Source organism: Monodelphis domestica, chromosome 2 (genome assembly GCF_027887165.1).
Source record: "Monodelphis domestica isolate mMonDom1 chromosome 2, mMonDom1.pri, whole genome shotgun sequence".
Lineage (NCBI taxonomy): Eukaryota > Metazoa > Chordata > Mammalia > Didelphimorphia > Didelphidae > Monodelphis > Monodelphis domestica.
In genome coordinates this window covers 169742658-169770583 of record NC_077228.1, presented here as the reverse complement: position 1 = coordinate 169770583, position 27926 = coordinate 169742658, and the positions used below count along the sequence as shown (strand labels likewise).

Genomic DNA, 27926 nt, shown 5'->3' with positions numbered 1-27926 from the left:
GGGACCACTCACTGGAAGCTCAATTGAGAAATGGAACCAGTTCAGAGACGCAGTGAATGAAACATCAAAGGCAGTCCTAGGCCCCAAACAACACAACCACCAGGACTGGTTCGATGAGAACAACACTGCTATTGAAGACCTATTGAGCAAAAAGAACAAAGCCTTTATGGAGTGGCAAAATAACCCAAACTCTGCTTCTAAAAAGGACAGATTCAAGTCTCTCCAAGCCACGGCGCAGCGTGAGATCAGGAAGATGCAAGACCGATGGTGGGAAAAAAAGGCAGAAGAAATCCAGTGTTTTGCTGATATGAAAAACTACGAACAATTTTTCAGTGCCCTCAAGACTGTCTATGGGCCATTAAAACCCACCACCACTCCCTTGCTATCCTCTGACAGTGACACTCTCATAAAAGATAAAAAAGGCATCAGCAACAGATGGAAAGAACACTTCAGTCAGCTTCTCAAACGACCCTCTTCAGTCAACCAAAGTGTCCTTGACCAGATCCCCCAAAACCACACCATTGAACAACTTGACGTCCCTCCTTCAATAGAGGAAGTCCAAAAAGCCATTAAACAAATGAGTGCAGGCAAGGCACCCGGTAAAGACGGGATCCCAAATGAGGTGTACAAGGCCTTAAATGGAAAGGCGCTCCAGGCATTCCACATAGTGCTGACCAGCATATGGGAAGAGGAAAACAGGAAAACATGCCCCCAGAACTCAGAGATGCCTCCAGGCTCACGAGCAGCCTGTGACAACTACAGAGGCATCTCACTACTCTCCACTGCTGGAAAGATCCTCGCCTGTGTTATACTCAACAGATTCCTGTCATCTGTTTCAGAGCAGAACCTGCCTGGATCACAATGTGGCTTCCGGCCAGATCTCAGCACCATCGACATGGTCTTCATGGTGAGGCAAATGCAGGAAAAATGCCTTGAGCAAAAACTAAGTCTCTACATTGTCTTCATAGACCTGACAAAGGTGTTCGACACAGTGAACAGGGACACATTGTGGGTGATCCTCAGCAAGCTTGGTTGCCCAGCAAAATTTGTCAAACTGATCCAGCTCTTTCATGTCGACATGACAGGGGAAGTCCTATCTGGTGGAGAGACTTCCAACCGCTTCAGCATCTCCAATAGCGTGAAAAAAGGCTGCGTCCTTGCTCTGGTGCTATTCAACCTATACTTCACCCAAGTATTATGACATGCTGTGATGGATCTAGACCTGGGCGTCTACATAAAATACCAACTGGATGGCTCACTATTCGACCTTCGCCGCCTGACTGCAAAAGCAAAGACAACAGAGAGACTCATCCTGGAAGCTCTCTTTGCAGATGACTGTGCTCTCATGGCCCACCAAGAAAATCATCTTCAAACCATTGTGGACAGGTTCTCCACTACAACAAAACTGTTTGGCCTGACTATCAGTCTCAGCAAAACAGAGGTGCTGTTTCAACCTGCACCAGGAAGGCCAACGAACCAGCCGTGCATTACAATCGACGGCACGCAGCTTTCTAACGTCAACACTTTCAAGTACCTGGGCAGCACTATCACCAACGACAGGTTCCTAGACCATGAGATCAATGCCAGGATCCAAAAGGCCAGCCAGGCACTCGGGCGGCTGCACTCCAAAGTCCTCCAACACAGTGGTGTAAGCACTGCGATGAAGCTCAAAGTGTATAATGCAGTGGTCCTCAGCTCGCTCCTGTACGGTTGCGAGACATGGACACTGTACCGGAAGCACATGAAGCAGTTGGAGCAATTCCACCAATGCTCCCTCCGGTCAATCATGAGGATCTGATGGCAGGACCAAATCACCAATCAGGAAGTCCTCGACAGAGCCAACTCCACCAGCATCGAAGTAATAGTCCTCAAAACCCAGCTACGATGGTCTGGACACGTCATCCGTATGGACCCACAGGGAATACCAAGATAGGTATTCTATGGTGAACTGTCAGCTGGACTCAGGAAAAAAGGTCGACCAAAGAAAAGATTCAAGGATCAGCTAACAACCGAAACAAGCACTTGTTCCTTCTATTACTCAACAAATTGCGGAACAAAATACTTTTATTAATCAACGATTTGCGGAACATGATGAGCTTATGAAGGAAAGATAGGGAGAGATCTTTACACTTTAATGCAAAACATTAAAAGAGACTTAAGGGCATCCTGCAATAGGAGTGATTTATCTCTCCATTTGGCTCCTAGTTCTCAAATGGCAGCCCCCTCGGACCAAGCAGCCCTGACACCCAAACATCCCAACCCTTTCCCTTCTCTTACCTACCCCATTGAAAATGGAGCAAGAAGCCTAGAAACAGTAACACCAGATAATTTGGACAAGTTTATTTCCATTGAGGGAAGTACCCACCTTTAATAAAGAGGGGAACTTGGTTTCTGTAAGACACTATACACCTTTTAAACCTGATGATTTAGAAAAATTCAAGCACAATGTTCCATCATTTGAGGCAGAACCAACATTAATTATAGAAAAATTAGAGAATATATTCAGAAACTTTGACCCTTCTTGGTTGGATGTGGAAAATTTGTTAGATACATTCCTGACAAAGAGAGAGAAAAATAATGTCATCTCTCTAGCTAATCAGAAAAGAGGTAAAGGAGCACACCATTGGCCAATTGTAGATCCACTCTGGAACCCCAATGTTGCATAAGATCACACAAAACTAGCCCTGGCCAGAGAAGCATTAAGAGCCATGAGAGATTGCTCTGATAGACCTGAAACATGGGGAAAATTTGAACTGTCCTGACAGGAAATTGATGAGACCCCCTCCCACTTTATGGACAGACTTATTGATGTAGGAAATACATATATGGACCAAAGGGACATTAAACATATACACAGGCAATTCATTAAGAATTGTTGTTCAGTGGTAAAAGACTACTTTAAAACTAGCTGTCCCAACTGGGACTCTATGGACCTTGAAGAACTGAGGAAAGTAGCAACCTGTGTCTATAAGGGTCATACAAAAAAATCTGAGACACACAATACGTCAGTGGCAGACTTAAAAAAAGAAATTGAAAGGATGATACAGGAACAATTGAAAAATAAGGGAGAGACCATGGCCCCTTTTCAGGAATCCACAGATAAATCATTAGCATACCCCTTAATATGCTCTTTCTGTGGGAAGACTCCATGCAATGATAGTCTGTAGGAGCTGGCTACGGAAAAATGGAAATAATAACTTTAGGAATAATAACTATAGGAACCACAATGCCAATCAAAATAATGACAGTGCTCAAAATGCAGAAAATGATAATACCCAACACAATGCCCAAAAACAATATATAAGAAATGGAGCTCGACCACACTACACTCAGGGTGAACACCCCCAACAGCATGGAGGGTCCCAGAAAACTGCCCAAGCATCTTTATGAAGGTGTGAAGGGGGGTGAGGACCTTGGAATCAAAGAATGAAACCTTTGATTTTCCAGACCCTGATATTTTAATGCCAAGAATCCCTATACATTCCCCCCCAACTAGTAAGGAACCTCATGTCACTTTAAAGGTAGGAAATTCATACTATGACTGTCTTTTAGACACTGGAGCATCTAGGTCAGTTTTGGTAAGCAAACCAGATGGAAAGTGTGATTCTATTGGCTCCCTAAACGTAGTAGGTGTATCAGGAAAACTGTTAACAAAGTTCCCAAAATTTTTTCCTCGCATGGTATGCATAGGACCCCTAACTGTTGAACATTCTTTTCTTCTAATGCCTGGATCCCCCATGAAATTGCTGGGGAGAGATTTACTATGCAAATTACAAGCCACAATAATGTGCATCCCAGATGGCTCCCTCTCCTTAGAAGTGCCTGAGGAATCCTTAAATTTACTCCCTGTACTTCTCTCAGAGAGCCAGGAGGCAAAAGGGCATCCCACCTTTGAAATACCTACAGATATACCAGAGTCTCTTTGGGCCACATCTTCTACTGATCTAGGCTTACTTAAATCAGCTGTTACTGTGCAAATAAAAACTAAATCCAGTCCACCTCCTTGAATTCCTCAGTATCCTCTCTCCAAGGAGGCCACAGAGGGCATTACCCCAATAATAAACTCATTAATTGAACAGGGAATAATTTTCCCTTGTAAATCTGAATACAACATGCCCATCCTGCCCACTAAAAAACCAAAAAGGGGGCCCGATGGCAAACACCTCTATAGATTTGTACAGGATTTGAGGGCTGTGAACAATCGCGTTATAAAGAGACACTCTGTAGTTTCCAACATCAATACTGTTATTTCCTCTATTCCTAGCACAGCTACATACTTTACAGTAGTGAACTTGTGCTCAGCCTTCTTTTCCATACCCATACATGAGAACTCCAGGCATATTTTTGCTTTCACCTGGAATGGCTCTCAATTCTCCTGGTCTAGATTGCCCCAGGGTTATGTAGACATCCCGAGCTTATTTGCACAAATTTTGAGCCAAGATACAGATAATATAAAATTTAAAAACAGCAAATTAATAAAATACGTAGATGATCTACTCTTGGCTTCCACAGATGCAGAAACATGTCAGGAAAATAGTAAACACCTTCTTTTGGAATTGCACAAAAGAGGATATAAGATCTCGAAGGATAAAGTTCAGTGGTGTCTCCCCAAAGTAAAATATTTGGGGTTCATTCTGATAGCTGGTGCCTGTTCTATTTCTTCCAAGCGAATTGAGAGTATTCAAAAATTGAGTTCTCCTACCACTAAAAAAACAGTTAAGGGCAATTCTGGGAGCAATGGGGTTTTGCAGACAATGGATTCCTTGCTATGGGGAAATTACTAAACCCCTTATAGCACTAACAAAGGATTCCGTTCCTGAACCCCTCAAATTAGAGCCTGAACACCTGTCAGCTCTATCAGAGCTAAAAAAAGGCTATTTTGTCTGCCCCTGCTCTAGGGATCCCAGATTACAACAAGCCATTTACTTTGTATGTACATGAGCAAAGAGGAGTAGCTTCAGGTGTTTTAACTCAGACTTTGGGGCCTTCTAAGCTCCCAGTTGCTTATTATTCAGCCCAGCTGGACCCAATAGCTTCAGGAGCACCACCATGCCTTAGAAGCGTGGCTGCTACTGCTTTACTGGTGACAAAAACCGTTGATCTAGTATTAGGATGCCCATTAACAATTATGTGCCCACATGAGGTAGAAGCATTGTTGCTATGACAGAGAACACAGGCATTTTCTGATCAACAAATTACAAGGTATGAAATAACCTTGCTAAACAATGAAAATATTACTCTAAAATGCTGTACAACCCTTAATCCTGCCACCTTGCTTCCAGATTTATCAATTTCAGGAGGACCATTACACAGTTGTGAAACACTAGTGTCCATGGCAGAAAAGCCTCGGGATGATCTCTTGGACACTCCCTTAAAAAACTCAGACCTGATCTTATTTACTGATGGTTCTTCTTTTATGAAAGATGGCATACGATACAGTGGAGCTGCTGTAGTCACAGAATTTGCCACTGAGTGGTCAGCTTTGCTGCCCTCTAACATTAGCGCTCAAGGGGCAGAACTCGTAGCTCTGAAACATGCCTGTATAATTGCCATGGGTAAAAAGGCAACAATTTATACGATTTCTAGATATGCTTTTGGCATTTGTCATTCAGTTGGGATGCTATGGCTCCAGAGAGGATTTTTAACCTCAGCTGGAAAATCCATAGCTAATGCAGAAATTATTAATGAAGTCCTTTCTGCTCTTCAGCTGCCTAAAGCCCTAGCTGTAATTCATTGCTCTGCCCATACAGGTGGCACTGACCTTGTCTCTAGGGGAAATGACCAAGCAAGATGCTGATGCAAAGCTAGCAGCCATAGAAGGGCTTTTGACACTAACAACCACTGATGACTTAAATTTATCACTTTCCTATAATGAAAAGGAAGTGGAAAAATGGAAACAAAAATTCAAAACAAAACAGATTAATGGAGTATGGGTGTCACCTGAAGGAAAACCCCTGCTCCCTAGAAGTTTCTATCACTAAATTTGCCAATCTGTTCATAATAATGGCCACTTTGGTACCCAGGGCATCATGGATAAGAGAGTATGGATAGCCCCTGGTATAACTACCATAGCATCTAAAGTGTGTTCAGCCTGCTCTACCTGCCAGGCATATAACCAACATGCCTTTCGTGGAAAAGCCTTTGGTGGGCACTCTCTGGCTTACACACCTTTTGAGCACCTACAGATAGATTTCATAACAATGCCAAAGGCTGGACAATATAAATTTTGTCTGGTCATAATAGACCAACTAACCAGATGGCCATAAGCATTTCCGAGCCACAGCGGCTTTTGTTGCTAAGGTGCTTTTAAAAGAAATTATTCCTTGCTTTGGCCTGCCAGCACCTATTGATTCCGATAGGGGAAGTCATTTTACTGATTCTGTTCTAAATCAGATATATTCTTGCTTGGGGATAACTCCAAAATTCCATGTTCCATATCATCCCCAGAGTTCAGGCCAAGTTGAAAGGATGAATAAAGAACTTAAAACTATGATTGGAAAATTATGCACTGAGACCCATTTAAAATGGCCTGAAATTCTCCCTCTGGCCCTATTTTATCTTAGAAGCAGGCCTAGAGAAGACTTACACATCTCACCATTTGAGATGCTTTTTGGACATCCACCTATACAGGCTAAGCCTTTCTCCCTCGCTTATACATCTCTATTAGGGGGAGATACTACTATTGCTTCCTATATACAGGAATTACAGCACAAACTGCATGAGCTACATGAATCCGGGGCTGCAATACAAGCCGGACCACTAGACTTCTCATTTCATGACCTGAACCCAGGAGACAACGTGTATATAAAGAACTTCCAGCATACAGGAGCAACCCAGCCTTCCTGGGAAGGACCATTCCAAATATTGTTAACTACTCCAACATCTATAAAGATTGGAGAAAAGGACTCACATGTAAAGAGAGCATCTTCTATTGAGACTTATTGACTGTATCCTATATATGCATTGGAGATAATTACCCATTGACAAGTGGAACTGTTTTATTGTGTTTTTGACACATTGAATTCCTGAATTTCTTTTTTCCTTTTTCTCTTTTCCTTGTTTTATTATTATTTTTCATTAAAAAATTTCATTTTTCCCCATTTCTATGTACTTAAGGTACATACAATCAATATTAATTTTTATTCTACAATAATATTAGTTTAAATATATATACTTGCTATATTATTAATACATACCCAAACAGCTTTAGATTATGGGAACATGCCATTTGTTGATAATTGTTGGGGGACTATGATTAATGTTTGTGTCTCATTCAGGAACGGGATCAAAAAAGGAGCACAGAGATAACCTGAATAATGCCAAAAGAGCTCACAGGTCTAAAAATCAAAAACCAATCTAGGTAGGATTGATGCACTTTTAAGCCAATACTAAGGACTTGGACCTAGTGTGAGACTTGGGGTTGCGACACTTGACATATGTGAAGATGTATCCTTGTATCCACACTCTTCATGAAAATATCTACAGACAAGTACCAAAGGTTGGCTATCATCCTGGCTCCCTCCATCCCTGAGAATGAAGGTAAAATCAGATGAGGGAATGACGCTTACCTATAAAAATAAAAATCTGGTCCTTTTTTCTCTCCTATTGTATGGCAACTTCCTATAGCCTTGGCTGCAAATGGGTAAGTGAAATTTACTGCATTCTGTCCTACAGACTTGTGGGATTAGAAATTACTTGACTGGACCCTAATACAGGGGCCTGTGAGAAAATTTATTCTTGCTTTCTCAAAATTTTGTATACATAGATTTTTGATATTTTGATACTGATTTTGAATTCTTTTTTTTGAATTCTTCTTTAATATATATATGTGTGTATATATATAGGGTTTATATATTTTTCCCTTTTTTTGTTTTTTGTTTTTTTGATTTTGTTTTCATTTTTGTTTTTGTTTTCCTTTTGAATTAACTCATACACCCCCATAACTAAACCTTGCATCCTCAGCTGGACTTGGTGTTTTTTTTTTCCAACACTTTCTTCAGGGGGGTTTGTATTTTCATAAAATCCAAGATTTAAATTTTGTTCAAGATAGATCTTCAGAGAAGAAGCTTGCTAACTAACTGAATCCAGAGAATGAACTGTTTGCAGAAAGATACCTAAAACTCTTTCACTACAGGAAGATCTGGAATGAACCTTGGGGTGCGGTTGATTGAACATTTTTTTGAATGTACACTCTTAAGGTTGAGCCAGAATTCTCTTCCTTCCTTCCCTCCCTCTTCTGATATAGATTTTATATGTTATTTTTCTTTTCTTTTTTAATTTTATGTAATTGATTAATTTAGAGTATTTTTCCAGGATTACAAAAACCGTGTTTTTTCCCTCCCCTTCCCTTTACCCCCTCCCATAGCCAACGCACAATTCCACTGGGTTTTATATGTGTCATAGGTCAAGACCTATTTCCATATTATTGACATTTGCACTGGGGTGATCATTTAGAGTCTACATCCCCAATCATATCCCCATCGACCCATGTGATCAAGAAGTTTTACATGTGTAATATTGTAAAACATCTTTCTATAGTAGTCCATTTGTGAAAGAGAACATGGAACAAATAAAATAAAATGAGTAAATGAAGTGAAATATAGTATGTCTTGGTCTGCATTCATACTCCATCAGTTCTTTCTTCTGGAGGCAGGCAGCATTTTTCATCATGAGTCCTTGAGGATTTTCTTGAATACTTATAAAGCTCTTAGCATGGTACCTAGCACATAGTAGATGCTATGTAAACATTAGCTATTAATAATGCCAGAGGATAATACCATATTGCTTGGAATAGCTAAGTAATTAATAAATGTTCATCATATAATATTGCTATTGCTATGTACAATGTTCTCCTGGTTCTGCTCACTTCACTTCACATCAGTTCGTGTAGGTCTTTCCAGGATTTTCTTAACTCATTCTTTTCATCATTTCTTATAACGTAGTAAAATACATTACAATCATATACCACAACTCATTTAACCATTCCCCAATTGATGGACAAACTAAAGAGATCTGATAGTCTTTTTAAAGCTCACAAGGTCATAACATAGTCCATTCCTTCTCCAAATGCTCATCTACCTAAGATCAGGAAAGAATGTATTCAATAGAAGCCAGCAACATGCACTCAAGGACAAGTAGCCACTGGGTGGGGAGATAAGGCAGCCATAGCTTTTTCTTCTCCCTCCACCAAAAGGCCAATGGCTGTTCATCGTCACTCAGAAACTTGGGGAAGAGAGAAACTTCATTCCAGCTCTATCATCAGTCCTTCTGATTCTGAACCCAAAACTCACCCTGTAGCTCTCCTCTCTCAGTTTCTAGGGGCTGAAGAAGACTCCTCACAATTGTACAAGTTGGATTGAAACTAGGTAGGACATTGTTTTTTAAAACTGTTACCTTCCATCTTAGAATCAATACTGTGTTATGGTTCCAAGTCAGAACATTAGGCAATGGGGGTTAAAATGACTTGCCCAGGGTTACACAGCTGGGAAGTGTCTGAATTCAAATTTGAGTCAAATTTCATCTCCAGGCCTGGCACTCCATCTACTGAACCACCTAACTGCCCCCCAAATCATTACTACTAAGTAAAATGTAATTTAGTGAGTCTTAATAGCCATAAAAAAAATTTAGACAATTATGACCAGGACATTTTTGACCCAATTATAAGTTACAATCATATACCTAACTAATGAAAAATATGAATTGAGAAAACTATTTGAAGGGACTGGAGATGAGGAAGGAGAGAGGAATATGCATTTATGTAACACCTATGTGTCAGGCACTATATGTTTTTAATAATATTTTTTCATTTAATCTTTGAAAAAGCTTTATGAGTTAGGCGCTATTGTTATTAACCCAATTTTATAGTTGAGGAGTAGAATAGTGGGCCTAGAATCAGGAAAATCCATCTTCTCAAGTTCAAATTTGGACTCTTTTTGTGACATCAGGAAAGTCAATTAGCCTCTGTTTATCTCAAGTTTCCTCCACTGTAAAATGGGAACAAAAATAGTACCTACCTTCCAGGGTTGTGGTGAGAATCAAATCAAATAATTTTTATAAAGCTCTTAGCATGTTACTTAGCACATACTGGATGCTGTGTAAACATTAGCAAAAGGTTAAGTGACTTACCCAGGGTCACACAACTATTAAGTATCTAAGACCAGACTCTATCAGGTCTTCCTGATTTGGGGGCAGTTGGAGTACTGAGTTTAGAGTCAAGAAGAGTCATCTTCCTGAGTTTAAATCTGGCCTCATACACTTAATAGCTGTGTGACCCTGGGCAAATCAATTCACCCGGTTTGTCTCAGTTTCTCATCTATAAAATGACCTGGAGAAGGAAATGGCAAACCACTCCAATATCTTTGCTAAGAAAAGCCTAAAAGGGGTCACAGAGAGTCAGACAAGACTAAAAAATGACTGACTCCAAGCCCTGCTCTATCCATTGGGAAACCAGCTACCTCAGATTGAGCCTTCTGACGCGGGTTCTGTGATTTTATTGGCTTATGAGCTAAGACCAGATTCATGTGAACTAGCAAAATAAATATTTTCTTCCATTTACACAGCGATCTGTCATCTGTATTGCATTTTCTTTCTCTCCTGGGAGGGCAGGGCATAGTAATGTCTACTATGCCCATCTTACAGAAAAGGGGGCGAGGAAGAGTGGACAGAGCACTGGTTTGGGAGTCAGAAAATCTTTTAAAATGTTTCTGCTACTATTTAGTGAGTACTTTTGGGCTTCGATGTCTGCATTTGTGAAATGAAGAGAATTAGACTAGAGGATCTCCAAAGTTTCAGTTCTTACTTCCTTTGAAATTTGTGCTCAGACAGCTTAAGGAATTTGCCCACAGAATTAATTACTGGTAGAATTAGAACTCAGACCTTCTGACCCCAATCCTAGAAATTTCTCTTTTTTAGTAGTTGAAGAGATAAAGACCATTATGAACTGAAGGTGAAATGCAGATCAGTCTTTGTGTAAGTAGTAGGCATAGGGATGAAGCAAGTAGCTAAAATACTGTGTATTGGCTCCAAGGCAGAAGAGTGGTATGGGATAGGTAATTGGGGTTAAGTGACTTGCTCAGGGTCACACAGCTAGGAAGTATCTGAGGCTAGATTTGAACCCAGGGCCTCCTGACTCTAGGCATGGTTCTCTATCTACTGTGCTACCTAGTTGCCTCCTCTTCGTTAAGTTGTAAGAGATTTTTGGATCAAGAGGAGGAAGCGGGTCAGAATGAGGTCATTCTTGCTTGGATGGCCAGAAGTGTCTGGAACTCATGACTCCTCACATGACACATCTCCTTTTCCCCTTCTGAGTCCATAAAAATCTGTCAGTTTCCTCAGTGGACACCCATGTACTCAGATTCTCAATCTTCTTAACTTCTTGATTAAAGGTACCTTTTTAATTTATATATAAGCTTGATTTATTTTAGAACTAGATACTGTTGATACTGGGGAAAGCACATCAGACCATGGGAACTCATGCTGACAAATTAGAGGCAGAACTATTTGCCTCTCAGGGTACCCCTAGAACCATGATGGTAAGATTTAACCAGTTTGGGGGGAACCAAACTTGTCAGTATCAGTGGGAGTTGGGAGAATTCCCAGAATCTATCTAAGGATTATATATGCTCATTTAGTTCCAGTTTAGCAGTCAATTAAGCTTTTTTTAAAAAAAAATACTACCATGTAAGCTGAAAAAATAATTAGAAGATCTTTGTACCTGCTATAATGTAGGAAAGGAAAGGGTTCCTCCATTGCACATCTCTGGTAGTAAGCTCACCAAACCTTCAAGCAGGTTGATTCCAGGCAGTTTTAAGGACTGGGCCTTCAGTGGCTACTTTCCTCCATCTCTACATCCCACCTCTTCTACACTAGTTTATGCTACAAGGGAAACAGTTATTTGTTTTGTTTGGAGTTCGAATTTTTGAATAAAGGAACAAGGCTGTTGGGGAGGTGGGGAGAACCAAGACTCTTTTCCTCCTCAAAGTAAGTTGGGGGTAGGAGCCAAAGCCAAGAGAGAAAATGAATTTAATAATTTCATAACCTTTCAGAGTGTCCATGAACCTTGATTGTAGGCTAGATCAATAAGGAAAACTAGCCAAAGAAAGGCCCATAAAATGTGAAAGGAAGGTTTGGATTTTAGCCCAAGAGCACCAATGCTGTTCCGCTTTGGTAGTGCTGGGCAGGCTAGTTAGCTGTGGGGCTTTCAAGTGCTGAGGCACTGTTAGTTCAGCTGAGTGTTACAGGACTTCTGTCCCTCCAAACAGGGGAGCTAAGTGGTTCAGTGGAGAGAACACTAGCCTTACAATCAGAAAGACTCATTTTCATGAGTGTGACCTTGGACAAGTCCCTTTAACTCTGTTGGTTTTGGTTCCTCATCTGTAAAATGAGCTGGAGAAGAAAATGGTGAACCATTCCAGTTTCATTGGCAAGAAAACCCCAAATGTATGTGATTTGGGGTTTAGACCTTTTAAAAAATTGCTCTATAGCAAAAACGAATAATATGGAAATAGGTATTAAGTGACAACATTTGTACAGCCCAGTGGAATTGCTTGTCAGCTCTGGGAGGGAGGAGGGAAGAGAGAAGGGAAAGAAAATGAATCATGTAAATGTGGAAAATATTTGAAAAATAAAATTTAAAAACAGCAAAAAAAAAGAAAACTCCAAATGGGGCCATTGAGAGTCAGATAACAAATACAGAACACAGCACACTTATCCAGGAAGTTATGTGCCGCAGTCAGGGTCCAGCCTCACTTGCTACTCCAGGGTTCCCGACAGGTGGCAAATGATCAGTCAAAATAAATAACAAAGGGAAGACAGCTTAATCATTACGGTCATCAGACTGTTTTGCATCTGACAGCTACTCCGCCATTCCCAGGCTTGGTTTTTATTTTTATACCCATTTTCTTGGCATGCAGATTACATTACCTAACACACGTTCAAAGAGAGATAAACTTGACTAGTCTCAGCAATGCAATGATCTGGAACAGTCTTGAAAGACTTATGACAGGGAATGCAATTCACCTCCAGAGAAAGAACTGTTGGAGTGAGATGGAGATGGGTCAATGCATGCCATCTTTCATGTTACTGTATTTACAGTTTTATTTGGGGGGTTATATTAGTGTGGTCTTGCAATAATGAAGTGTGCTTTGTATGATAATAAAAATTAATTATTTAATTATTAAATAATTAATATTTAATAACCTTCCAGATAGAGATTCCACTTCAAGTGGAATACCTAAAGAGAGAATTAAATACTTTTAAGTCAGCCTGCCAAGACACACATACAAGACTTGTAAATTATATGAACACAATACCAAACATTCTTTACATAAATTAATACAGCTATAAGTAATTGGAGGAATATTAATTGCTCATGATTAGGCAAAACCAATAAAATACAAATGATACTAATACCTAAATTAATTTATTCAGCACCATACCAATCAACTACCAAAAGATGACTTTAGAGATCTAGAAAAATTTAATGAAAAAATTTATCTGGGAAGAACAAAAGGTCAAGAATATCAAGAGAATTTTTTTAAACGGGAAAGAAGGAAGCCTGGCAGTACTAGATCTCAAACTATACTTCAAAGCTATAATCATTAAAACAGTTTTGTACAGAGCAAGAAATAGAGATCAATTGAACAGATTAGATACACAATATACTGAAGCAACTAAGCACAGTAGCCTAGTATTTGATGGATTCCCAAATTCCTACTGTAGGGTAAAAACTCACACTCTGACCAAAAAATGTCTGGGAAAAGTGGAGAACAGTCTGGCAGAAACTACATATAAATCCACATCTCATACCACATACTAAGAAAGGAACCAAATGGGTATATGATTTAAACATAAAGGGTGATATCATAAATGAATTAGGGAAGCATAGAAGAAATTACTTGTCAGATTTATGGATGGGGAAGTTAATTACCAAACAAGAGACAGGTTCACAGTAGATAAAATGAACAATTTTGATTATATTGCATTTAATCATTTTTACATAAGCAGAACCAATGTACCTAAAATTAGAAGAGAAACAGAGATTCTAGAAAAAATAATTGCAGCAAATGTCTGATAGAGGTTCCATTTCTAAGATATATAGGGACAGATTCCAATTTATAATTTATAAGAATAAAAGCCATTCCCCAATTGATAAATGATCAAAGAATATGGATGTAATTTTCAGAAGAAGAAATCCAAGCTATCAATAACTATGGGGGAAAGTCCTAATTTACTAATAAATGGAGAAATACTAATTAAGTTGACCAAAAAGGGAAAAATGACAAATACTGAAAGGGATATGGGAAAACAGATACATTAATGCTCTGTTGCAGCTGTGAACTGGTTCAGCTATTCTGGAAAGCAATTTGGAACTGTGCCCCAAAAGTTATTAAATTCTAATTGTGCATACCATTTGACCCAGTGATGCCATTACTATGTCTATACTCCAAAGAGATCAAAAAAGAAAAAGACCTATATGTACCAAAATGTTTATAGTAGCTCTTTTTTTGGTGACAAATAATTGGAAACTGAAAGGCTGTTCATAAGTTAGAGTATGGCTAAATAAGTTACAGTGTATGATGGAATGCTGTTGTGCTCTAAGAGATTACAAAGAAAAACCTGGGAGGATCTGTATGAACTACTGATCTAGGAGTCCAAAAGGCAGAAAGTGGTACGTCTTGGAGATCAGTGTTGGTAGGCAAAAACAAAGTCTGATGTTAGTCTGGATTTTTAAAAAACTCTTACCTTCTGTACTAGAATCAATACTGTGTGTTGGTTCCAAGGCAGAAAAGCAGTAAAGGCTAGGCAATGGGGGTTAAATGACTTGCCCAGGGTCACATAGCTAGGAAATTTCTGAGAATAGATTGAATCCCAGAATCGAGTCTATGGGGCTGGCTTTCAATCTAGTCATCTAGCTGCCACCTGAATTTCTTTATAAAGAGGATTCTCCAGAAGCCTGATCAAGAGGCAGAAAGTTGGGCTATTAAATGGTCTCTGTGGTGTCTCAGTGGTGCAGGGAATAGAATGTTGGACTTGGGGTCAGGAAGAACCTGAGTTCAAATCCTGATTGAGATACTTACTAGCTATATGACCCTGAGCAAGTCACTTAAGTTTTCTAATCTGTAAAATGGAGATAATAATAATTCCTACCTCACAGAATTGTTATGAGGATCAAACAGTTTATGTGCTATATAAATATTAACTATCATCATCACAAAGGTCCCTTCCAACTCTTAAGATTCTATAGGATAGTTCTCCTTTCCCTCATCAAATACATTTTTACTAACGTCTTCTGTCCTAAGAAAGTCTCAAACCACTTAATTGTGAAAAAACTAAGTACTATTGCCCAAGAACCTAAAATGTAGAGAAGACCCAGGAATCTAGAATCTCTGGTACGCCTGCCCTCCTAAAGGAAGGTTGTTTATTTGGGTTGGATTGGGCTAGGGCCAAGCAGATGATCTGGTTCAGGGTGTCCTGAGGAGACAGGAGGTTGTTTGTCCTCTCTCTAGAGAGCCACTGGTCCAGGGGGAGGAGGGAAAGGATCAGGGACAAAAGGAATTGAGAGGGAAAGAGAAGGCAGAGCTGGAATAAGGCATTTTCAAGCTAAAGGGAAAGATTGAAAATTGTGCGCCCTGTGGGTTACTTATCACTCTGAGCCTTCATTATAATCCATGCACCTTGACTTACCACAGAGTTAATAATTAAATGCCATAATGAGCACAGTTCTGCACCTCCTTCCCTGGAATTAAAAAATAAAGATGCATTTATACAAAGTAATCTTAAGTCTTACTTCTGTTCCTGTATATCCCATGCCTTGTCTATGCCTCCTCCTGGCTCTGAGGGGAGGACTTTTCTCGATTTTAAAGGGATATCTGTAGGCTCTGAGAAGAGGCAGTTGCTTGTACTCCAAGGATTGTGAAGTAGTGGGGCCCCAGAGGATGCCAGATAAGAGTTCATCCAGTAAATGGAGCTCAGAAGAAATAGAGAAAAAAAGTTGATAGCTTGTGGCTCCCTGAACAGCGTTGTGAAGATAGCTATTTGTTAAACCAATAACAATTTTAAAAGGTCTGTTGTTTTCCAGGAGCTATATTCAAGACATAAAAGAAAATCTCTCAAGTCTTGTCAAAATAGATAACTATTAACCACTTGAAATGATTCACAAGGTATAAGAAATACTGCCAGAAGAAACCTAAAATGTTGTGCCAAAGACTACAAAGTCCGAGAGAAAAAAAAACTGACAATTGAAGATCATAAGGGTACATGTTGTATTTCCTCCTCTGCTGTACATTGAAGAAAAAAGATACAAAAGAAAAACTTATTTGGGGAATTAAACAGTTGGATAAGAAGGTAGTATCCAAGAATAGGATCTGGATTTCTGGGGTATGACTTATAAGGATTTTAGACCACTTGCCAGCAACAGATTATAACTAATAAAGTCTATTTAGGATATATTTGCTTATTATCCTGCAAATCTACTCAAGAGAGCTTTAAAATAAAAAGAATGGAAGGAGAGAATGCCTAGGTATATTCTTTAAACTAGATACCAGGGTGGGCAGCAAGATGGCTAAGTGGATTGAATCAGATTCTTTCAATGGGAGCTTCTTTTGGGTTTAAATGTAGCCTCAGACACTTTTTAGCTGTGTGACCTTAGGCAAGTCACTTAACTCTCATTGCTTAGTTCTTACTGCTCTTCTGCTTTGGAAGCAATATGCAGTATTGATTCTAGTACAGAAGGTAAGGATTTAAAAAAAAAAACCCAGATACCATTAAAAAAACAGTTAAAAAAAGAAAAATTGCTTTCAGATATGCATACGTTCACAAATAATAAAATCTCCCCAAAATGAGCCTGCAGAAAAATCCTATAACTTCAAATATTTGTACAAAAATAAGCCTGAAGTAAAACTCATAACTTCAAATATCTGTACCCAAATGCTCAAAAAATAAAGGTAAAAAAAATAAACAAGATGTCTTCATTCAGGAAGGCAAATTTGATCTCAGTTATCACTGAGGCTAGAAAGAAGGAAACTCGTGGCTAAACCATAGCTCTGGATGACTAGAGGTACTTTATTTAAAATAAGCAAAATAGGTAAAGATGAGCAGGCTTTGGGAGGATAACACTGTATATTAAAAAGGCATATGTCCTGTGAGGAAATCCAGGAACCAGAGGCAAGGAAGCATGATGGAGAGCTTTTGAGTGAAGATCAGTGGCAGGAAAAATAGAAATTGTTTAATATTTGGATCAGTGATTTGGATAAAAGCATAGATGTCATGCTTATCAAATTTGCAGATGACACAAAGTTGAATAGTCAACACACTAGGGGAGGAGAATATCCAAAAATAGCTTGACAGGCTAGACAGAACACTCAGCTGAATCCAAAGATGAAATTTGGTAGGAACCAATGTTATTCTTGAATTCAAAAGTTGACTTCTTGAGTACAAGATGGGGGAACCATAGTAAGGCATCAGTTTTTCTGAGAAAGAACTAAGGATTTTGTAGTTTGATGTGTTTTTTTTTTTTAAATCCTTACCCATCATCTTAGAATCAATGATCTGTATTTGTTCCAAAGCAGAAGAGAGGTAAGGGCTAGGCAATGGGGGTTAAGTGACTTGCCAGGGTCACAGTTAGGAAATGTCTGAGGCCAGATTTGATACTAATGGTTTAATATGAATCAGTAATGAGATATGGCAGGCAAAACAAAAACAAAAACAACTAATGTGAGTTTTGTTAGTTTGTTTGTTTGTTTGTTTTTAATTTCTAATGTGAGCTTTAAAAAAGCGAATGTAGGCTTCATTAAGGGGAGAATAGCTTCCAGGAACAAGAAGAGGATAGTTCTTCTGTACTCTGCCCTATTAAGACCTTTTCTGGCATATTGTATCAATATGAACTCTAGCTGGAGAACATTCAGAGGGCAGTGAAAGAGCCTTGAGTCAGCACCATGTAAGGCTTGACTAAAGAAACTGTGGGTGTTTGGCTTGGTCCTTAGGGATGACTTTCTTGCCTATAATTGAATTCCTAGTGCTTAGCACAGTGCCTGGCACAAAGTAAATGCTTCTTGAGTGGAATGGGGAAGGGAAGAAGTAGGGAGAGGGGAGTAACTTGAAAGATATATTCACGTATTTGATATGCTGTCATGGAAAAGGCATCAAATTTGTTCTGTTTGGCCCCAATAGTTAGAAATAAGAACAGGTAAAAGGCAAATTTTCTGAGGCTAGCAGTCTAAGTCTGAGCATATACATAATCCAAACAGTTTCTGGTGGGGCAACAATAATTTAGAGTGTATAAATATTCTGCAAAAATTTTATTTAACCCTCATTATAATACAAAGATAATCCTGCTTTCCTGATGGGATTTTGTCATTGAAATAAAAGCTCCACTGATACAACCAAGCTGGTAAGATTTCATTTTGGAAATGATCAACAGTCTGCTGTTTGAGGATCAATCTAGCTAAATATGGTCCTGGTAATATATGTTATCTGAGAACCAGTCTAGTTAAGTTAGAGGGAATCATCACTTATTGCTGAATTGTTCAGCCTCAGTAACTTCTAAATATCTTCATATACTAAAGTGTAGAGAGTTTTGAATCTGGAAGGAATATACTTATTGATCAAATCATAGTTCCTTGAAGTTGAAGCAAAAATTGATCAAATTAAATGTTGATAAGAACAAGGAAAAACAGGCCTAATATTATATTTCTACTGCAGTTATGAATTGTTTTTTAAAAAACAATATGGAAATATACATTAAGAGTTGTAAAACTATCCATGCTCTTTAACCTAAGGATCCCATTACTAGGATTAGGCCCTAAAGGCATTATTGAGAGGGTTAAAAGGCTTTGTATAATCCAGAGGAAAAACTGTGGGAGCAGAAACACAGAAGAAAAACAACTGTTTGATGACATGGGTTGAGGGGTATATGATTGGGGATATAGACCCTAAAGGAACATCCTAGTACAAACATCAACAGCATGGAAATAGGTTCTGATCAAGGACACATGTAATACCCAGTGGAATTGTGCTTCAGCTATGGGAAGGGTGGGAGGAGGGGAGGGAGGGAAAGAATATGATTCTTGTAACCAAGGAATAATGTTCTAAATAGACTAAGTAAAAAAAAAATTAATGGTAAAAAAAAGAATAAATAAATAAAAAGCTTTGTATGTATCAAAATATTCATGGAAGGCTTGTTTGCAATGATAAAATAATTGGAAATAACAAATGCAATGACTAGGGAAAATAACTGAATAGATTGTGACTTATGAATGTGGTGGATTATATTGTTATTAGAAATGACAAATATTGGAAATATAAAGAAAATAAGGTAAATATGTGATGAAATGAGAAAAGAGAAGAATAATATGTACTTATGACTATATTTTTAAAATAGCAGCCACACAAGAGAAAAAAGTATCAAAGTAAAACAAATCAAGGGGAATTCAAACATGGAGAATATTTATATTAGCATACATACAAAAATCACAAACTTTTAAGCAAATTGTAAACAATATAGTTTGTGGGTTTGCACATAATTTTGTATATTTTTATTAAAGTTTTCTTATGTTGTTGATAATTACTAAGTATATAAAATTTTTTAAAAAGAAAATGAATGTTGTAGAATTACAAAGCACAAGTTTAATCCCAAAAAAGATATGTAAGAAGACAACACCCCCAAACCTCCCCTTGCCTTTGCAGGTGTGGAAAGTCCTCAGGTGTGGAATGTTGCATAGATTTTTAGATTATTGATTGATTTTGTTAATTTTTCTCTTTAAAAATATTCTTTGTTATATGCAATGATTCTCTAATTGGAGGGGAGAAATACTGAGAGAAACTTTTTGTTGTTTGATCGTGTCTGACTTTTCATGAACTCATTTGGGATTTTCTTAGCAAAGATACTGGAGTAGTTTATCATTTTTTTCTTCAATTCATTTTACAGATGAGAAAAGTGAGACAAACAGTGACTTTCCCAAGGTAATATGGCTAATAAATGTCTGAGGCCAGATTTGAACTTAGGAAGATAAGTCTTCCTGACTCCAGGCTCAGGCTAGATATTCTATTCATTGTGCCACTTAGCTGCCTTCGAGAAATTTAGTGGGCAAAGGAGATGAAAAAAACAATGAAATTTTATTTTAAAAATTATTGGATGTTGGGGACAGCTAGGTGTATTGAGAGCCCGGCCTAGAGACAGGAGGTCCTGGGTTCAAATTTGACCTAAGATACTTCTTAGCTGTTTGACTCTGGGTAAATCACTTAACCCCCATTGCCTAGAACTTACTGCTATTCTGCCTTGGAACCAATATATAGTATTGATAAGATGGGAGGCAAGGGATTAAAAAAAAAATAGGATGCTGAAATTGGTTGGTACTGAAATTAGACCAGGATGGGCTTCACAACAGTAAAATGAGTGATTTATCACACAGAGAAATTCCTTCTCTGCAGAACTTTCAACTCAGAAAATGTAATTATCATTTAGGGCTGGAGAAAGTGGAGTAATAAATGAATAAATAACTCCTTTAGAGAGATTTTTAAAGTCTTAACTCCCTATTTCAGTATCTCCTAGACATACATGTTTTTCTTTTAATTTCAGCCTCTTCTGTTGTCATAGTTGCCTTATTTGATCTCTGTGGAGGTGGACCCCGTGCCCATCATCCTTGTCCTCCCCCCACCCTGCTAAAAAGTCAAACAAACAAACAACTCAGAGACTGGAGTTGTCTCACTCAACCTTCTCTCTCTTTTTTCCTGGACCCTCATTCCTGCTTTGTACTTGAGGACATTTATCCCCCTTTCTGAAGCTTTGGCCATTTTTCCGGTGGTCTGTGCCAGCCAGCCCTGCATCCCACATCCCCAGCTGTTGACATTTCGTTGACATTCCCCACCAGATAAAGAAAGGGCATCTGTTATACAACAATAGGGAGAAAGGCAGAGACAATGGGAAATTGTGTTTCCGATGGGGTGGGGACAGGGAAGGAAAGGACAAACAGACAGACAGGAGGTTGGGCAGAAGAGGTCAAGGTTTCGAAGCAGTTGGATGTCTGGGTCTTACCCTAAGAATTTCTTCCTCCAAGCAATGCTCAACTCCGGGCCAGGACCAGGACACAGAGTGTAGAGGTGAGAGCTGCTGGATGGGAGAAGGTCTAGAAAGGAGATGGCAGAAAAATAAGTTGTTTTAAATCTTTAATTCCATTTGTAATTCATAGACAACTTCCCTTTTCTCTCACTAATGTAAATACCATAGTGAGAGGAGTTAGTTCATTCCTTCTTCCATCATAACCCCATAGGCATTCTAGAGATCTTCAGGGAAAGGCAGCCCTCAACTTGCCCACACCTCAATACCAACTCTCAGGAAGTCATGTGTCCAGTCTGTCCTCCAATTAACTTGTAATCAGTCAAAGAAATATTTACTAAGTGCTTATTATAGGCCCACAAATTTCCCAAGATCCCCATTCCACCCCTTCCCCCCAACCCCATACAGGACTGGCATCTTCCCTGTGTTCCTATGGTAGCAAATTCTAGCAGATGGAGTGCCAGACTGGGCAACTGGACATCTGAATCCCATGCCAGGCCTAGATTTAGGAATAAATCTTGGACCTTCAGTCTCTCTCTTCAAACCTTGGAAATGAAGAAGCACTTTTTTTTAGGAGGAAAGGGGGAAGGAGGAGAAATGGTAGCTGAAAGATACTAATAGATCCTTGTGCTATAAAGAACTTGGAGATCCTGGAAATGGAAGGACTTTCAACAGGATTCTTTTTTCTCAAACAGGACAAGAGGTTATTAATTACTGCTTTACTCTGCTACTGTGGAAATATCAGTTTCTTGGTAAGGAAGCAGACTTTCTTCCATGTTGGAGGTATTCAAACAAGATAATGTATGTGGACATGCTTTGAAGAGTATAAAGTACTATACAAATATTACTTAGCCTCTTCATTATGCCTGAGCCAGGTTCTGTTTCTTTTCACCGACAGATCCCCATTTCTGCTAGATAGCATTCTACTTCTCTACTCTACTCTTGAGGAGGAAAAAAATAACTTTCCTCCCTTACATCTTGGTTCTGATTTCTTCCTACCCTTGCTAAAAGGAAATTTTCTTGCTGCTGTTTAATCTCTATTTTTACTGCCATTGTATGCGTATCTCTTGTTCTTTCTTTGTGGGAAGACAGAATGCAGTCAGTTCTTTGTTTCCTTAACTCCCTTTCACTGTCTCCCTGCCGCAATCCTGCCAGTGGTTCTTTTTGCTACCAAATTCAGTCCCGGTTGCAGTGCCCCCATTGAAGATGGAACCCAGGTGGGCACTTCTCTCCAGAGAATACCTGCTCAGACCTCACTATGACATCTCCTACCCCATGCCTTCTGTTCTCTAGGCCCAACCCCCTGGTTTCTTTTTCATCTTCTGCAATAAAGATTGCTCTATTATGACTGTCATTACAGATCACTTTCTAGCTGAATTCCTGTCATGCCTAATCAACTAATCCTCTATGCCCTCTGGAGCCTTCTCTTTCGTCTAGGTGTTGCCATATATCACAAAGGCACAGGCAATCCAGGTAAGATGGCCTGAGAATAGGAGATAGGAATGGTTGGTTGGGAAGACCCTGGGGTAGAGGGTCAGGGAGTGGGTGAGAGAACATTGGAAGGGAGGAGGACAGACTGATGAGATGCTGAGTGGAATGAAAAGTCTTGAAGTATACCTAGAGGGAAGCAACAGGAACTGGGGTGGGAAGGGGGGCGCTGGTAGGGAGATGGGTAGGGACTGGAATGGGTTATAGAAGACAGTTGGGGCCAGGGTGTCCCTGTCAATCTGGCCCCCTTTGCCAGCACCCCACCCTGGTCCCCACTATCTCCTGCCCCCCATCCACGAGGTCATTCACTCTCGCCGCGGTGCCACGGTCACCCTACCCTGCGTTCTGGGCACCCCACCCCCCAGCTACAAGGTGCGCTGGAGCAAAGTGGAGCCTGGGGAACTACGGGAAACACTAATCCTGATTACCAATGGGCACCATGCCCGGGGCTACGGACCCCTGGGAGACCGTGCCAGGATGAGGAGGGGGCACAGGCTGGATGCCTCCCTTGTGATCACGGGTGTAGCGCTGGAGGACGAGGGGAGATACCGCTGCGAGCTCATCAATGGCCTGGAAGATGAGAGCTTGGCACTGACCCTCAGGCTGGAGGGTAAGTAAGCTGGGTGTCTCTCTCCCCGTGACCCTTCGAAACCCAATCCCAAATATTCCTTCAGCCTTCTCTTCATCCCCAGGTGTAGTTTTCCCGTACCAGCCCAGTCGGGGCCGATACCAGTTTAATTACTATGAAGCTAAGCAAGCATGTGCTGAGCAGGACGGGCGGCTAGCCACGTACCCCCAGCTCTACCAGGGTGAGCAGACTTGGGGATACAGCCCTAAGAGGGCTAGGTCGTCTCCCTTGTTCCTTGGCATCCTCCTCCTCTCCTGGGCCTCGCCCCAGCGTGGGAGCCCGGTGAAGCAGAGGTGTAGGGAAGGAGATGATTTGGCAAAGGGGGATTGAGAAAAGAGGGGAATCTACGATGGGGAGAACGGAGTGACAGCTTCTCTCCCGCTCCTGCCCGCAGCGTGGACTGAGGGCCTGGACTGGTGTAACGCGGGTTGGCTCCTGGAAGGCTCAGTGCGTTACCCGGTGTTGACAGCTCGAACACCCTGTGGAGGTCGGGGTCGGCCAGGGATTCGCAGTTACGGGCCTCGAGATAAGCAACGTGATCGCTACGACGCTTTCTGTTTTACCTCCGCGTTGCGGGGTACGGGGAGTAGGAGTTGGGGAGTAGGGTGGGAGTCGCAAAGGGGAGAGGAAACAGAAAGCCAACAGAGGTTCAATGAGTAAAACCGGATTTGGTACCCTGGGCGGCGAGGAGAAAGAAGGTGTGGCTTGGGATGAAGGTGGGGCTGGAGGAAAGGAGGGAGGAGGCCGGCCCAATGAGGCGGGGCTAGAGAATGAGGTGGGGGCCTGCACCTAGGGAAAGAGGAAGGGCCTGGGCTGCAAGTAGAGAAAAGGAGAAGGGCCGATCTCCTTGGGGGGGGGGGGGGGCGGACTAGAGAAAGGCGGGGCCTGGGGCGAAGTACGAGCTGGGGAAAGTGGGGTAGTGATTACCCAATAGGCGGGGCTAGAAGAACGGGGCGGGATTAGAGAGAGGTGGAACCTAGAGAAAGAGAGGGGGCCGATTTCATGGGGCGAGATTTGAGAGAGGAGAGGCCTGAGATGGATTGGAGGCAGGAAAAGAGTGGCTCTATGAGGTTAGGCTAGAATATGAGTGGAATAAGATAAAAAAAGGAAAGGCCTCAGAATGGGGGAAGGACAGAAAGTGGGGCGGGGCTGGATAAAAGGGAGATGTCTGGACCAAGAGAAAGAGGCGAGGCCATCGAAATAAGGTGGTATTAGAGAATGAGGGACCTAGAATTAGAAAAAGGAAGGACCTGGACAGAGGTCTAAGAGGCTAGAGAAGATGAGGGAGGATTGATTAAATGCGATGGAGCTAAAAACAAGGGCGGGATTAGAGGAAGAGGTAGGGCCCGGTCTGGGGCTAAACTGGTAAAGGGGGAGAAGCGGGTAAATAGGGTGAGGGGCTACGTAAGGGCGGAGCCAGAACCAAGGAAAAGAGGTGGGCTATATGGAAGAGGAGGGGCCGCTGAAATTAGCAAGGTTAGAGAACAGGGGCGGGGCCTAATAAGTATGGAATAATTTGGAGAAAGGTGGGAACGGGGAATAGGGCCCATGTCCTGGAAAAGAAGGTGGTGAAAAAACAAAACAAAACATCCTGGGGAAAGGGAGCCTGACTAGGGGACAAGGTGGGGTTGAGGATAGGGGATAGAAGAAAGTTATAAATGGCAAGTCCATCGAGTTTTCTCCCAGCCAGAGTCCGCCCCACCCCTCTTACTCCCGCCTTCTGGGCGCGGCCTCTTAGCCCCGCCCCATAACTTCCCTCCCAGGCCACGTGTTCTTCGTTCCTGGCCGTCTGACGCTTGCTGAGGCGAGCGGAGCCTGCGTGAGGCGCGGAGCTGTGCTGGCCAAGGTTGGCCACCTCTATGCTGCCTGGAAGTTCTCGGGCCTGGACCGCTGCGACGGGGGCTGGCTGGCTGACGGCAGTGTACGCTTCCCCATCACCACTCCACGGCCCCGTTGTGGAGGCCTCCCGGATCCCGGAGTCCGCAGCTTCGGTTTCCCCAGCCCAGAGCAGCCAGCCTATGGGACCTACTGCTATGCCGAGACCTAGACGGACATGCCCTCCCTAGCCCCCGCCGAGAGAGCGGCCTTCTTTCCCATTGTAGATCTAGTCTTAACTGGGAAAGAGATTGAGAGTCGAGTTGGGGATGGGGCGTGTTTGCACTAGGAGTGTGTGTATCAGCACTGCCTCCGGCCTTCCCGAGCTTCCCCTGCTTGCTAGACTGGGGGAGCGAAGGAACGTCTTGCTGATACTCTCTATTTCCCGCACTGCAGACAGCTGTGCCAAAATCCAGACGGGGCCCGGGGGAGGCAGTGTAAATAAATGCTCCTGTGCTGCTTACCCTTCCTGGATGTGGTTTGGCTAGAGGCGGCCTTTGGGGTGACTAGGTGCACCTCTCCTGAGGACTAATAGTATTTGAATGATGCTTCCCCCTGGAGAAAATGAGTCCTACGTGGGAGACCGAGCGGAGTCCAGCGTCGAAATGTTAACTGATCTGTGTAGATTAATAAAATAACCGTGGAGACGTTCGCTCTCCAGAGAGGTTGAAAGTATTTAACCACGTCGGTTCCCATTCCTCCAATATTGTCTCAAAAGAGGCAGAGAGGAGGTCTTATCCCAAGGATGTAGAGGGAGGGAGGCTGGAGTGAAAGGGGAAGTAATCTGTAAATGGGGAAGAGGTGGGGAAGAGGGATTAGATGATGCCTAAAGTACATTTTCTGTTCTAAATCATTTGGGACAGGTCCCAGGGAAACAAGGAAGGAAAGGACCCAGGTGTTCTGACATGCAACTTTGAGAGCTGGGATGGGGGGAAAGAGAATGAAGGCGGGCTTGCTTCTGAAACTGGAGTCAAATTGAGGGGAGAGATCTGGGGGAGAAGGAGGAGAGACAACTGCAATTAGGAAAAAAGAGATGCACATACCAAGAGAAAGAATGAAAGACTGAAAAGGACAGTATGGATTGCTGCCCAAGCCGGGGAGGTGCAGCGAAAAGCTCTGCACTACTACAGGGTATGGAAAATGCAGGAAAGAGCAAGAAACATTTCTTTTTTACCAGGGAGGATGTAGGACCCCAAGACACCTGCGTCGTCCTTCTCCCCCCTGCGGCTTTTCCCCAGTTCTCTAGGTCTGAGTCCAGGCTTCCTTCCCGGAGTCCCATTCCCCTCCCCCTCCTCCACCGGAGTAGAAGACCCGGTCATTCCACCCCGCTATTCAGTTTCTCTCAAAGCCTCGATTCTCCCGGCGCAGCTGCTGGGCAATTGCATGCCGGCGGCTTCCGCTCCGCACCCCCTCAACTACTGGCCCCCTTCCTGCTCTGCTCCCTCCAGAGGTGACGGCTGGCACAGAGTTGGCAAAGGCCCCAGGTGTCCGTGCCACGTGCGGAGCCGGGGGTGGGGGTGGGGTAGTGTTCCGTGACCCTGGGTCTCCTTCCACCCTAGCGGTGAGAGGAGAGAGTGGACGGTAGACTGGGAGTTAAGTGGCATTTTAGGGGTAGGCCAGAAGTCAATATCATTCTATCCAAGGCCCCTTTTTTTTTAATTAAAAAAATTTTTTTAAACCCTTACCTTCCGTTTTGGAGTCAATACGGTGTATTGTCTCCAAGGCAGAAGAGCGGTAAGGGCTAGGCAATGGGGGTTAAGTGACTAGTCCAGGGTCACACAGCTGGGAAGTGTCTGAGGTCACATTTGAACCCAGGACCTCCTGTCTCTAGGCCTGACTCCAAGGCCCTTTTAAATACATTTTATTTACATTTCTATTACTAATTCTGAATTCTTTCCCTCCTTTTAGTTCCTCCCCACACTTAGAGAAGGCAGGAAATACGACATCCACATCAAGTCATTAAAATTGAATTGAAAAGGCTCAGGTGTAGTAGTACTACTAGGAAATTCTGTCTAACCTCTAGCTTCCATCCTTCCTAATACAATGTCCCCAACCAGTCGCTAAGGATTATGGACTTCTGAAAAACTCGAGTTCCCCGCCCTGGTCCGAGGGAGGGAGATGAGAGTCCTTGGAACTTGAGGGACTGGAATTTTTCAAATCCCTGAAAGCCTGTTAGCTTGCTGAAAAGTCGATGGCAATAAATACATTTTTTTTTAAAGTAATGGAGAGGGTGTAGGAAGGATTTCAGGATGAACTTTTCAGCTTCCAGAAAACAGCTTTGCGCAAGTAACTTGGAGAAGGAGTCTCATCTCCTTCCCTAAAAAGTCCTGATTTAGGGGATTCATTTCTCCCCACCTTCTCTCTTGGGCAGGGTTGGAAGGGGTGGGGAGGGGAGAGAGGACTGTATTCTGAAGTTGGAGGTAAAAAGATGTTGACCTTTCTGTCCTAAAAAATCCCGTTTTTAGTAGCCAGAGAGGAAATTGGTGGTAAAGGAGAAGTTGGCTAAAAATACAGTGCTAGTAATATCACAAGAGATGAAAGTTCAAGGTAAAGTTAATTTGTCTTTAGCCAAATGTCTTTAGCCAGCTGATGCTATTATAGTTCATTCAGAATGGACTGTTGGAGGATGGTACTCTTGACAGCCCTAGTTATTTTTCCTGCCTTAGTCTTTGTACCATGATAGTGAAAATGACTTTGTGCTCCTGACCAAAAAACATCAGACCTACCCCTGCTCAACTCCCAAGGTTAGTGGTTATATATGAGCCACATGTGGGATTGAATATCACTCCCTTGGTTGCTGTCTGGCAGGGTCTAAACTGGGCCAGGGCCTGGAGGTTGATCCAGCAAGAAAGGAATGCTCCTCCTTCCCCCAGCCCTACTCTA

General features: G+C 41.8%; 2 protein-coding genes across 3 annotated transcripts in view; one reads left to right on the top strand and one right to left on the bottom strand.

The window, feature by feature from the left end:
• Positions 1–21306, bottom strand: part of LOC100023443 (G patch domain-containing protein 4) — a 32846-nt gene extending 11540 nt beyond the window's left edge. The window contains exons 1-2 of the mRNA XM_056816240.1: positions 21219–21306; positions 21032–21122 (exon numbers count right to left, since the gene is read on the bottom strand). The gene's annotated coding sequence lies outside the window, so the exon portion shown is untranslated. The remainder of the gene's footprint in view (positions 1–21031; positions 21123–21218) is intronic.
• Positions 11325–25703, top strand: HAPLN2 (hyaluronan and proteoglycan link protein 2). Of its 2 annotated transcripts, XM_007482080.3 has the most exons (7): positions 20969–21096; positions 21748–21804; positions 22413–22525; positions 22797–23150; positions 23233–23349; positions 23563–23745; positions 24932–25703. In XM_007482080.3, the coding sequence occupies exons 3-7, from the start codon at positions 22438–22440 to the stop codon at positions 25213–25215; spliced, it is 1026 nt and encodes a 341-aa protein (XP_007482142.1). In that variant the 5' UTR covers positions 20969–21096; positions 21748–21804; positions 22413–22437; the 3' UTR covers positions 25216–25703. The 2 variants fall into 2 exon arrangements, with proteins under 2 accessions (XP_007482143.1, XP_007482142.1); XM_007482081.3 differs by lacking the exons at positions 20969–21096; positions 21748–21804 and adding an exon at positions 11325–11384.
• The last annotated feature ends 2223 nt before the right edge of the window (positions 25704–27926 follow it).